Below are 13,644 nucleotides of genomic sequence, written 5' to 3'. Positions count from 1 at the left end.
AACATTTAGTTAAGGAAAGTAAGCACGGGTTCAAACTTTCTGCACCTGCCTTTAATACGCCATTGCAACATGCTGTAGGTACGAGAACTCATTTTGGAACATAGTAGAAAAGATGAGAGAAAAAAACCTATACAGTTATGCATCACTTGACAGTGAGGATACATTTTAAGAAATGCATCCTTAAGCAGTCTCATCATTGTGCAACCATCATACAGTTTACTTACACAAACCTAGATGGTACAGCCTACCACACACCTAGGCTATATGGTATAGCCTGTTGCTTCTAGGCTACAAGCCTGCCGCTGTACTGAATACTGTAGGCAATTGTAACACAATGGTATGTATTTGTGTATCAAAACATATCTAAACATAGAAAAGGTACAGTAAAAATATGGTAGTATAATCTTATAGGACCACCATCATATATTTGGTCCATCACTGACAGATACATTGTTATGTGGTACATGACTGTATATGTAGATATATATGTATATACACATATATACAGTGTGAATATATATATACACCTATAAATATACTTATACATATACGTACATCAAAGGCAGAGCACTCAATTCTTCCCATTCTACTGAGGTGTAGGTGAAAATTTAAAAGAACAAATTAGATTATACATGTGTTCCAGAAGCTTACAAGTAGCCTGATCCTTAGTTACTGCTTTGTAAACTGTGGCTAGAAATCGTTATTACAAAGCAATGCTTATGGGGCTCTTGTGCCATCTGGTGGTGAGTTCTTAGAAATAGCTATTTTTCTTCTCTAGATATTTCACTTCAAAGAATTTCAACAACATTAATACATGAGGAATGCAATGAAGGGAACAATAACAACAACAAAAAAAGGCAGTGGTGATGTGAACCTCTGAACAGCACAAAATGCCACTATTTTTAAACTAACTGACTCGGAATTAGTTCTCAAAGCGTAGTCCCCAGACCAGCAGAATCAGCATCACCAAGGAACTTATTAAAAATGCAAATTCTCAGGTTTTTCCCCAAACCTACTGAATTAGAAATTCTGACAGTAGGCCCAGTAATTTTAACAATACTTCCAGGTGAATCTGGTGCTGCATTCTCAAGATTGAGAACATTGCTTTAAGCCACAAGACAGGTAGCTTTTCCTGATACAAGTCTCACCTGTGTCCGCCAAGGCAAACAAGCATTCTTACGAGAAGGGGCAGGTGTGAAAAAGGCACTCCTTACCGTGCAGTGATGAGCGGGAGCTCCGTGCCACACCCCGCCAGCCAAGAGGTGACACTGTAGACTGGAGGGGATCCCACCACAGATACTGATTCCACCAGATTCCCCCCTGGGCGAGCCGTTCCAGAATCAGCTTGAGAAACTAGAGACCAGTGATCCAATTACTATCAAGTTACTCAAGATAGGAGACTTGCTGTGTGGAAAATCCCAGTTGGAGATGTGGGTTACTCAGATCTCAGCACACACCAAAAGCACAGATTCCTACTTATCTGCTACCATAAAGAACACATGGAGATGAGGCAGGAGGATAGGCCATTCCATTTAGTACAAAAAGGAAAATGCGAGGTCCTGATTTAAGGAGATGAAGATTGATTCCATAGAAAAGTTCAATAACCCTCCAGCCAGCAAAATGTCACTCCCTATGCTCTTGGAGGCACTCCTACACAGTTAATTTATTGCAGTGTAGCCTGCCACCCTTTCCTCCTTTCCTTCCCATAGCCCCTGGCATCTCTAGGGATGTTCAGGTGATTCTCTTAGGAGCACTACACTCAGAGGCACATACAGGAGCATTTGGGTGTTTATCCACAGTGTGGAGCCAGCACATGTACAGAAAGAGTGCAAGCTTTAAGAGAGACCACTGGTCAAACCCTGATTTTTTCACTTCTACTGGATTCCCACTCAGCTAATCCACACACACTCCATTAGACTCAGTTTTCTTACATGTGAAGTAGGGATTATGACATGCATGATTGATAGTAATCTACCTGACAAGGGGAGTTTAGTGAGATTTAAGATTTAAAATGATCAGCACAATATCAATATCCTTTTAGCCTCCTCCCCAAGATTGGTTACAATGGAGACTTTAAAGAGTTTAAGGGCAACATCTTTGTATAATTCATCTTCTCATGCTTGATGCTTAGCATATGCTAGGCATAGAGTAGGTGGTCAATAAATGATTATTTGTTCAGCTGGGTAAAATCACTGAAGGTTCAGTTCCAGGTTGGGTGATCACTACATTCCGATCTCCTCCACAGCCTCGTTGCGGGAATTGGGGCAAAATACTCAACTCCTTTTAGCCTTGGTTTCCCCATCCATAGGTGGGGATAACAGGACCAACTCATGGGCTTCTGAGAACTAAATGAGAAATAAATGGAAGCTACCACTGTCCAGTGCTAGTGGGAGATAAAACGAAGTCTCATACAGGACATTAGGCAGGGGAATACCATCAAGTATAAAATTGAGATCACATAAATGATATACAATTAACTATGAATTTTAGCCCAATTGTGTAGTTTCTGTTGCCATTAAATAATTCTGAAAACAGCCACTGCCAGCAGGGTTAATGTGACAAAGTGGGAGGCAGACCGTTTCATGCATGCCACCACCATCTTCCCTCTTGTCTCTGCCCTCTCCCTTCCTGCTCCCACCTCACCACACCCCTGGATGATTCCAGATACACAGAGAATTTGGTGGCAAAGAGGTGAGGGCAGTAAGAAAAGGTTCTGAATCCTTGGCTTCAAGTGTTTCGAGAGGCAGAATGGCATTAAAGGAAGAGAAAAGAAAAACTGAACAGCACCTATTATCCAGTCCTGAGTTTTCCAACCACTGGGCTCCAGTGTATGAAATATTGATTCCCTCAGCCTTCTGGAAATTGAGGCAGCACTTGGGGTCACCAAAGACCCCCCAGCCAGTTGTCCTGAGCACCAAAAAATTCAGGTAGTCACCTAGCACGTCGCTTGAGTAGTGTCATTTTCTAAGTGTGCCAGAGCACAAACAGGTTTGGAACAATAAGCAATGACCCAGATGTCCCCAAAACACTTAAACTATGGAAACAGAGGAGAGATGGGATTTCGATGAGAATCGAAGACGATGTAATTTCAAGGCTGATAAAGAGTCCTCTTGCCACCCATCCCCAAGTTTCCCTGCCTTCAGTACTGCAATGTTTAGGCAAAGGACTGAAAAGTTGTACATTTTCTAAATCAAAATGTAAATGAAGGTATCATCTTTTTCTTCTTGGAGAGGGAAAGAAACTATAAGAAGTAGGCTCGCTGAGCCCCAAAGCCACAAGGAATTTGACAGAGAAGGAAACATGAGCAAAAGTTGGAAGCCCGAAGACACTGAGGGCAAACTGCACGATTCTGCCTTGGCTGTGGGTGCATATCACAAACGGCCACCTCAGCAGGGCCCTGGACTAGCGGGCAAGAGCTAGGTGAGACCACTGTGCCCAAGAGTGGTCAAGGGAAACTTCGGGAAGGAAAAGCCAGGCCTGATCGCTAAATAATGAGTGGGAAGAGTCTGGAGAGACAGAAAGGACAAGGGCCTTCTCTCTGAAGAACATGATTACCTTCCAACTCTCACTGCATCTGTCTTGAAGGTTGTAGATCAGACTCTTAGCCCATTTACAGGGACAGACACTGCTGTGTTCCTTCTAGCACCTGGTATGACATATTAACTCATGGAGAGGTGGAGAAATCCTGCTAGCCTAATGATGATAATAATAATAACAATAATTGCTTATATTTATTAGGCACCTTCTATGGACAAGGCCAGTAAGGAGTGCTTTATATTAAACTTTATCTTCACAGTAATCTAATGAAGTAGAGTTCTTATTATACCCATTTTACAGATGAAGAAACCAAGACTTCCCAGCAAGAAAGTGGGAAAACTGGATTAAGAGTACAGACACCAGAAGCAAAAGCAAATAGTGGGAAAAATAGGAAAGAAGAGGGACTAGAGACATAGAACCAAAGGCACACAATCCCAGCCCCATCTGTTTTCTAGAGCCAAGGCAGGCAAAAAGGAGGATCACCTGGTCTCTCCTCATTAAAAAAACAGTAACCCCTAGCAGGAAAGTTTGAGGCAGGCATTTGATAGGCTCGTGGAGGAGAGAAAATTTGCTGATTACCTGTTACGTTTGTGTCTGCAATAATAATTTCATCCACATAGAACAGGCCCGTCTCCTGCACCAGAGGGACAAGGTCAATCTGATGAACCAGCACTGGGGAGTTTGCCGGAGGGGGCTGGAGATCCCCGGAGCAACGCACACAAGTCTCCCAGAGGTCAGTGCAACGGAACTGCCAGCTGAAAAACAGCGTGGAGTGGAACTGGGCTCTCAGCGAGCACTTGCAGTCCTCTCCCGTTAGAGCCCTTGTTCCCAAACCTGGGGGGTCTGCAGGCTATGCAGCCAGGAGAGAGACCCCATGAGCCCCTGCACCCAAGCAGTCCCAGGTGCCATGGGTACAAACATCCCACCCAAGATGGGCTCAGCTCAGCCTCGGATATAACACCAGGAGTCACCTTTTAAGTCAATCATTCATCCATGACATGCAATGTCAGCAGCATTTTCAAATTACAGTTTAACTGTGTGTCTTAAGCAAATTATAATGTTAGGCTATAGCCACAGAGAAGATTGAGACTTCTGGACATTACCAGTTTCATTTAGGTTTAAGACCATTTACAAGACCCATGAGAATTATGTGGAAAGCACTGAATCAAGGGATCAAGACGGCTGAATTTTATTCCAGGGTCACTAGCCGAATGAATTTTGATGAATCACAAATTCTTGGGGCCCCAAATTTCCTCCACCTGTCATGTCAAAGAATGTTCTCTAAGATTCCCCCAACTTCGCTGTTCTACGATTCTACTCCTATGAGAAATGTCAGACTCCCTCTAGGGAGTAGTATATTCTTTTTTTTTTTTTTTTTTTTTTTTTTTTTTTGAGACGGAGTCTCGCTCTGTCGCCCAGGCTGGAGTGCAGTGGCCGCATCTCAGCTCACTGCAAGCTCCGCCTCCCGGGTCTACGCCATTCTCCTGCCTCAGCCTCCCGAGTAGCTGGGACTACAGGCGCCCGCCACCTCACCCGGCTAGTTTTTTGTATTTTTTAGTAGAGACGGGGTTTCACCGTATTAGCCAGGCTGGTCTCGATCTCCTGACCTTGTGATCCGCCCATCTCGGCCTCCCGAAGTGCTGGGATTACAGGCTTGAGCCACCGCGCCCGGCCTGGGAGTAGTATATTCTTAACAACTAACTGCTCTCGAGTCAAACTTTTTTGTCAAATAAAATATATTCAAATCCCCAAATTAGTATACAAGGCCCAAATATAAGACCATTAGTGCCTCAGGTGGATCACTGTCCCGAAGAGAGCGAATCCTCCCAGCTGACCAAATTCCCACCACGCCTCCCCACCGATTAGCTACCTCTTGGGGCTGGTCCTCGTGAGACTCCAGTCACAGGTGGTGTTCTTTACCATGTTTTGAAAGCCGATTGTGAAGGACACAGTCATCTTCAGGATCTTGTTCATGTGGCCTTTGTACGCAAGACACAGCTATGGACACCAAATAAGTCCTTCAGTACTATTAGTGCAAAAAGCAGTCATTAAACAATATGTAGTGAGGAGCCCACATCCCTAGAACCCTGCTATAGGCTCTGAGAGAGTCAGTCCAGTTCCCGCCCTTCCAGAGCTTACTAGTGTAGCCAGAGAGACAAATAACTTAAATTGTTATTTACCTACCTAAATAAAACTGGGGAAAACTACAAATAAATACTTTTTCTGAGGCCAAAAAAAAAAAAAAAAACACACACACGTCATTAAACAGAGAGTTTTTAAATGCTTAGCACTGTGCTCAGCAGTGAGGATTTTAGAATATCTCACTTAAGAAAACCCCTGTTCTAACCCAGTTACCTGTGCAACCTCAAGCAAGTAACTCAACCTCTCTGAGCCTCAGTTCCTCAGCTCTAACTCCCCAGCATCCTTGGTTTCTAACTCAGTTAGAGACAAAGCTATTGGCACAAGAAGACTTTAGAGCAGGAGTTTTCAACCTGCTATCAATATTTTAGGCGCTATTCTGTGCATTATAGGATGTTCAACAGCTTCCCTGGCCTCCATCCACCAGATGCTGATAGCACTTCCCCAGTTGAGACCACCAAAACTGTCTCCATGCATTGCCAACTCTTCCCTGGGGGGCAAAATCACCTCCATTGGGCGCCCCTGCAGAAGAGATGAGGCTGAAGAAGGGAGGAGCTCAAGCATGAACCATTTAGCCCCAACTCCCACAGCAGCTGGACTAGGAAAAGACTAGAAACGACTGCCATGAGCTCCACCACTCCAGCAAAACTCATTCCGGTTCCCAAAGTGCAAATCAGCTGCACTTCTTTTACAAGGGTGGTGGAGCTATCGAAGCAAAGGATGTAAGAGGTATTTGAGAAATGCATCAGACAATTCAATCCATCAATAATAACAACAGCTAGAGGAACAATAATTAGCCTTCACTGGGTCCTAACTGTGCAGGCACTTTACTACATTATCTCATTTAATCTATACCACAGTCCTGAGAGATAGACCACATTACTGTCCATTTTACAGATGAGTAAATGAAGGCAAACTGTACTTAAGACAGACATGGAAGGCACATTGGGTGTGAAATCAGGATTTAAAACCAGATTGTCCAATGACACAGTCTGCACTCTTAGAGATCAAAGAAAATATTGTAGCGAATAAAACCTTTCAGGGTCTCACAGCTAATACAAAGGCATTTCCATGTAACAACACACAAGTGGGGACCAGTGGTGTCTGTTCATACCTGAAACAGCAGTCGAGAGACCTAGAACCTCAGCCTGAAACACCTTGGGCAGATCACAGCAATCACTCCTTTGTGCTTCTGAGTTTTCAGTCTCGAATCCACAGAGCAATACCAATCCCTACCCACCTGACCCGGAAGCACAAGGGCTGCTACTCACATGTGTATACTGATCTAGCCGATAGCCCTTCTGGGCAGCCGGGGGAGTTACGACAAGGTGTTGAGGCTGACGGAGGCTGAACCTGCCGCAGAAGGGTTCCGTCCCACTGGTGAGGTCCCCATCAGAGTTGGAAACTTCTAGGCCTGGATGCAGTTCAGATAAAATAGAAAGACAGGCATAGATGTTAAACAAGACAGAGCTTCCCGACATGTGTGCATGAGGACTTTAGAGTATCTCACTCAAGGAAACCCCTGTTCTAACCCAATTACCCATGCAACCTTGAGTAACTCAACCTCTCTGAGCCTCAGTTCCTCAACTCTAACTCCCCAGCATCCTTGGTTTCTAACTCAGTTAGGGGCAAAGTTGTTGGCACAAGAAGACTTTAGAACAGGAGTTTTCAACCTCAGCACTATTACTATTTTAGGGGCTGGATAATTCTTTGTTGTAGGGGCTGTCCTGTTCACCATGATATGGGCCCCTCAGCCCTGGGAGAGCTGGCCACAGCATGAGTGGTCAGCACCCCTGGCTTGAAGGCTCCAGTGATAAGAAACTCATTCTGTGTTCCCTGGAGCCTTGAAAATCCTTTAGCATTTTCTCTGTGTAGCGGGATATGAAAAACTATTGAGAAGCAAAAAGACGAGGAATATCAAGATGGAAGAGGTGTTCAAAAATAACTAGAATTTAGTTCACCTTAGTAGTAGTTTTAAAAACATACCCTCACATTTTAAGAATTTCTTAAGACCACTTTCTTAATTAGTACTTCCTTTAGATGTAATTTGAAGATTAGTATGGTTTTGGCTAGGTTTGCATGTTTCTCACCTATGTCTTTGACCTTTTCCCAGCATGTGGCATGGGGAGTATAGGAGGGTGCTGCACTCTACCTCACAGCCCAGGAGGAATGCCTTTCCTTTCTATTGACACCCACACTGAGCATCTCACTCCCAAGCACAGTGCCAGTCCCTCAGCCACTCAGTGTCCAAATCCAGGTTGCATTTTTTTTTTTTTTTTACTCTGTTATCACCTTGGAGAGGAAATAGGGATTGTTCTCATTTTATAGAAAGAAAAAAGACCGTGATGAAAAAGACAGTCAGAATGTGTGAAGCCAGGGACAGCACCTCCTTCAAATCCAAGCCGGAGAAGGATGTTAGCCCAAAGGGGTTCCAGTTTGCATTTTACTGCAAGTAACTCCTCAATGGTTGTTTGAATCTATTACAAAGGAAAAAATGCCAGAAATTTATATCATGAGCATAAAGACCACCCCCAGTTCTCCCACCCCCATCCCTCATTTTTTAAAGAAGTCTCCCACCAGATGGGCTGTGGCATTTGCAGGGATTGGCTGACTAGAGACATTGTCCCAAGTAAGGAAGAAGTTTCCTCTGCCTGACACATTCAGCACCTAAAAAAGTCAAGAGAGACAAGACTAAATGATGGTGCTAATTAAGCCAGAGAGACAATCTAAGAACGCAGGACATTTCCTCCTCAGCTTGTTATTTCCTTCTTATTATAATTTTAACTTTTTGATGCCCTACCATTCAGAAATCTCTGGAGAACACAGCATCATTGCCTAATGAGAACTTTTGTTAGAATAATATAAGTGTCAGTCTCCCTATTTATCTGTGCCCCTTGATAGACAGTATGAGATGTAACAATTGCCACTGAATGTTGCACTTTCAGCCCCTCTCACCCAAGGGTAGGCCAGCAGGCAGAAGCAGCCCCATGGCATGCACCCTCTCTTGGAGGCTTATGCAGTCTCTGCTTTGTTTCCAACACATTCTGTATAGGGCACATTATACTTTTGCTATGGAGTAAGTTCTATGAAGCTTTTTTTTTTTTTTTTTAGACGGACTCTCACTCTGTCACCAGGCCAGAATACTTTGGCATGATCTCGGCTCACTGCAGCCTCCGACTCCCTGGTTCAAGCAATTCTCCTGCCTCGGCCTCCCACGTAGCTGCCATTATAGGCACGTGCCACCACGCCCAGCTAAATTTTGTATTTTTAGTAGAGAAGGGGTTTCATCATGTTGGCCAGGACGGTCTCAATCTCCTGACCTTGTGATCAGCCCGCCTTGGCCTCCCAAAGTGCTGGAGTTACAGGCATGAGCCACCATACCCGGCCAGCTTTTAATCTCTTAAATCACTTGTTACTTTCTACTTTGTTCTATGGTTATTTGTGTACATGTTTTACTATTAGACTGTAAGCTTTAGAAGGCAGAGTTCATATTGATTTGTCTTTGTATACCAAAAAGTGAACAACAAAAACTATAATACATAAAAACTGTTCAATGAAAATATGGGGCACAGCTGAGAGACCCAAAGGACATGACCTTTTCAAAGAAGACTTTTAGAGGACCTTGTCTCTTTTCTGGGAAATAAGTTTCTAAAAGAAGACTTACTTGGAACTTAAATTCCTAAAACTAACTCAATGAGTAAGATAATCTCAGGAATAAGACATCACATGTTTGTAAACATCTTCACAATGCTGTTAGACAGATATCCTACTTCTTTGACAGGAAGGTTATAACGACCCCTCAGGTCCCCAGGCTCCCAGTCAGTGCTCCGGCTATGCGGGACTTTATTCCTTCCAGAGTTCAGCTCCATGCGACTGGGAAGACACACAGACCTGTACTTCTGGAAGTCTCTGGGCTCGGGCTCGGATCTGGTGCTTCTCCCGGAGGTAAGTAGTGACCACATCAGGATTCAGCCAGGTGTTGTGAATCTGGACACCAATCCTCATCCCCCTGCTTGGGGCTATCCCATGATGCTCTGCTTCCAGGTAGTACTTGGCTCCACCCAACAGCTCCAACTTGGGAGTCTTTTGCTGCCAGGTCCCTTCATCTCTATTCTGCTCCCAGAAGTCAAACCAGTCAGCAGTGCCAACGCTGATGGAGGCCACTTTCACCTGTGCCCAAATAAGCATATCATGATCAACACTATGAAGCTTCCAGGCATCTCTTTCTCAAACACTAAGTGTCTGAACTGCTACTAACAAGAGAGTTTTGAACTGATCTGCCTTTTAACACATTAACCCAGTTACCTCAGCCATGTGGTTATTTACGCTTCTCCAGCTCTCTATCTACCTGTCTATCATCTCTTTCAATTGAGTAGTACTCAAATGAGAGTAGATGGGCCATGTTCACAGAAGGAACAACCAACCTAAACCCTAGGATTACATGACACTATGGAGAAGGTAGTATTAAGCCCTTCAGAGACCTGGAATGACTTGATCACATCAAAATCTATGACATTTCTCCAACCAACTAGCAAACCAATTTCAGAGAAACATAGTAATAATTTGAGGAAAATATTGTGATTCTTTGTCAACGGCATAACTGCATTTTGGCTGCTGTTAAAGGCATCTTTTCTTATCCTTCAATGTTGATGGGGAATTCCTACATATAGCTGCCTACATCTCCACCCAAAATTAGTGGAAAAGGCACAAGTTTTGGAGTCAGGTAAATTTAGGGTTGAATCCTGAATGTGCCTTTTTGCTATCCAAGTGGATTGGGCACACAATCTTTCTTTCTTTCTTTTTTTTTTTTTTTTTTTTTTTGAGACAAGGTCTCACTCTGTTGCCCAGACTGGAGTGCAGTGGCAGCCACGACTGCCCAAGGCTCAGGTGATCCTCCTGCCTCAACCCCTCAAGTAGTTGGGACTACAGGCATGCACCACCATGCCTGGCTAATTTTTGTGTTTTTAATAGAGACGGGGTTTTTTCATGTTGCCCAGGATGGTCTCAAACTCCTGGGCTCAAGTGATCTGCCTGCCTCAGCCTCCCAAAGCACTAGGATTACAGGCATGAGCCACCACGCCTGGCCCACACAATCTTTTTAAGCCTCAATTTCTTCATGTGGAAAAGATACATACACATGTCTTTAGGTATATATGTGTGTATACACACAAACTCATACATAATATATATATGCATATATACATACATTTTGCAGAGATGCAGTGAGAACTAGAGACAAGTTCTGTAAAAGATGTAGCATAACATTTGGCTTACAGTGAGTGCTCAATAAATAGTAGGTTCACATTCAACCAAATTCTTTTTCAACAATTAAAGTTCCTGATCATCCAATGGCATGTTAAAACTATCTGTAAAACAGAGAGCCTTAACTTTGATTCTTTCTTTCTTCATGGGTATAGGACTGGCAACAGAGAAAAGGAAAATAAGAAGACAGTGAATACCTTGGTCCTTGGTTCCTCTGACCAACTGAAATGCAAGGAAGCTTGGCTGTCTGCCTGAATCCAGAAAGTGTAATTATTTGTCTCTGGAGCCACAAAGAACCCACTGAGCCGTGCTCTGTAAAGCGGAAGAACATAGAGTCAAGCAAGAGTAACCAAGGCTGAATCACTGAGCCAACAAATAGTTGCCCTTGTACTTTGTCCTCTTTTATAGTAATGAAGAAGAACAACCTGATTCTTATGCCACATGATTGTCCAGAATATTCTAGAAAGAGATATAGTAGCTGCCTAGTCTCAATAGCCCAATACATCTCTACACTGGACACAAATCCCCTTGCTGTCGTGTCATGTTTGGGAAAGTTGTAGCCACAGCACACAGCTATATGGAGACTTAGCTGATAAAACCACCTACCACAGCTATTGCAGGCCCTGGATCATGGTAGAAGCTCAATCTATAGTAAATATGATTCTTATTATTAGAAATAAAGACAGATTGCTTATTAGAGTTTGCTCTGAGCTTACCAGCAACCGCAACACCTGCAAAGAGTATTTTTCTAATTAAAAATATTATGATCCACAGATAAGAGTCAATTCAAAATGTCAAGAATTTCAAATTAAAACCCATCAAATGCAGCTTTGAAGAAGATTACAGGCAATTTCATAAAACATTTTTTAAAAGATCATATTTTTAATATCTAAATTCCAGCAATCTAATATTATAGGCAGACATAGTTAAGGAACTAATTAGACTGCCCAAATAAATACCGAGAATATTTTCTGATATGCTATTTTCTTAAATCTTCAGATGACCAATATAAAGATGTTTTTAAATTTTGCTTTAATGTATATACATTATCTTTATTTTTGAGAGAATTTTATACCTAAAATAGCTTCAAAAATAAGTATTTTAAAGATCCATCAGTATAATTACATAAACTTACCAATAAATAAATAAATATTCTAATTTTTTAATTTAAAATTTTTAGATTTTAAAGAGATTAATGAGAGAGGGAATGGAAAATTAGTTACTACCTGACCTGTGGTTCCTCGAAACGGCAGTTAAAGGGACATACCCTACAAGACCTACTGTAGAAGTCAAAATGTTCTTTTGCCTTTTGGGGTAGGCTGACTCACTCCTTAACACTCCCAAATACACCAAATGTAGCTGAAAGATTTACCTTTGAACATTATTAAATGGTCATTAAAAACTGTGATAAAGGTGAATTATTAGGTGCTACAATGGACCACAAATTAACTGCCACATTTTTGTTTATTTGTTTCTTTGTTTAAAGACGGAGTCTCACTCTGTTGCCCACGCTGGAGTGCAGTGGTGTGATCATGGCTCACTGCAGCCCCTGACTCCTGAGCTCAAACAGTTCTCCACTTCAGCCTCTCAAGTAGCTAGGACTACAGGTGCACACCACCACACCTGGCTAATTTTTTTATTTTTTACTTTTTAGAGACAAGGCCTAGTTTCAAACTCCTAGACTCCAGTGATCCTCCTGCCTCAGCCTCCCAAGTAGATGGGATTAAAGACTCAAGCCATAGCATCCAGCCTTAACTGCCACTTTAAAACCATAAACTCATGGTTAAGTACCTAGTAAGCAAGGCTTCAGGAGACACTGCTCACAGATTACCAACCCTACTTGGCTTATTCAATGCCTAAAAATTCTCTAAGCTTTTCATTTCAAATTGAGTTGAAATCTATTAGATTGGTACAAAAATAATTGCAGTGTTTGCCATTACTTTCAATGGTAAAAACCGCAATTACTTTTGCACCAACCTAATAAAATGGTAAAATACTTGGAGGAGGTCACAGACTGGCTGAAATTCACACTCAGGAGTCACAGCCATCCTCTCTAAGAAGGATTTCAAAGGGAAAAGAGAGCCATCATTCAGTAAAGGATCCACCCTTCAACATATACACTGAGAACACACTAAGGAAACAGTATGTCTAGGCAATTTTCAAGCTTTTATATTTTTAAGCTTACTTTAGAATACTAGAAATTTTGGCTACATCCTTGAAGGGACTAAAAAGACTGAAGGAATTACACACCATTAAACGGAAAATTATAGTCATGACGCCATTACTACTACTGAAAACAATGTCTCACAGAACCCGCAAGAGTTTCCTCTGCTCTACAAGGGCCATTGGGTTGACCTTCAGCACTGGAAGGTTGTTCCTACAGTATGCTGCCTAGACTTTGCTCCCTTATGTACCCAAAGGGCATATTCTTGGATCTTTCTTTGGCGTCAACCAGATGTTAGTTTTACCTCTTAACCAGGTACCTAAAGCATGTTTTACCCTGCTGTTTTTCAAGTCTCCTGGCTCAGCTCAATATTCTAGTTGATAATCATCTCCAAAATAGATTGTAAACTAAGTTGTGGAAAATACAAATTTTACATATTGATCAAAATTTGTCCCCGCACTAGCATGACCAACACTGATTGAGAATACGGTCAAACTCTGTTGTTGTTGAATTGGCTGGTGTTATAAATTCCTGGAAATCTC

The 13,644-nt window shown here is 42.5% G+C and overlaps 1 protein-coding gene across 1 annotated transcript in view; it reads right to left on the bottom strand.

Moving 5' to 3' along the window:
* Nucleotides 1-13,644, bottom strand: part of LOC105490872 (PKHD1 ciliary IPT domain containing fibrocystin/polyductin) — a 472,028-nt gene that overhangs the window by 424,379 nt on the left and 34,005 nt on the right. The window contains 8 exon segments of the mRNA XM_071096950.1: nucleotides 1,215-1,353; nucleotides 4,117-4,292; nucleotides 5,408-5,535; nucleotides 6,948-7,090; nucleotides 8,063-8,153; nucleotides 8,254-8,343; nucleotides 9,568-9,846; nucleotides 11,136-11,250. Of these exon segments, the coding sequence (XP_070953051.1) occupies nucleotides 1,215-1,353; nucleotides 4,117-4,292; nucleotides 5,408-5,535; nucleotides 6,948-7,090; nucleotides 8,063-8,153; nucleotides 8,254-8,343; nucleotides 9,568-9,846; nucleotides 11,136-11,250 (1,161 nt within the window).

Source organism: Macaca nemestrina, chromosome 5, assembly GCF_043159975.1.
Source record: "Macaca nemestrina isolate mMacNem1 chromosome 5, mMacNem.hap1, whole genome shotgun sequence".
Taxonomy (NCBI): domain Eukaryota; kingdom Metazoa; phylum Chordata; class Mammalia; order Primates; family Cercopithecidae; genus Macaca; species Macaca nemestrina.
This window is presented reverse-complemented; position numbering and strand designations above follow the sequence as displayed.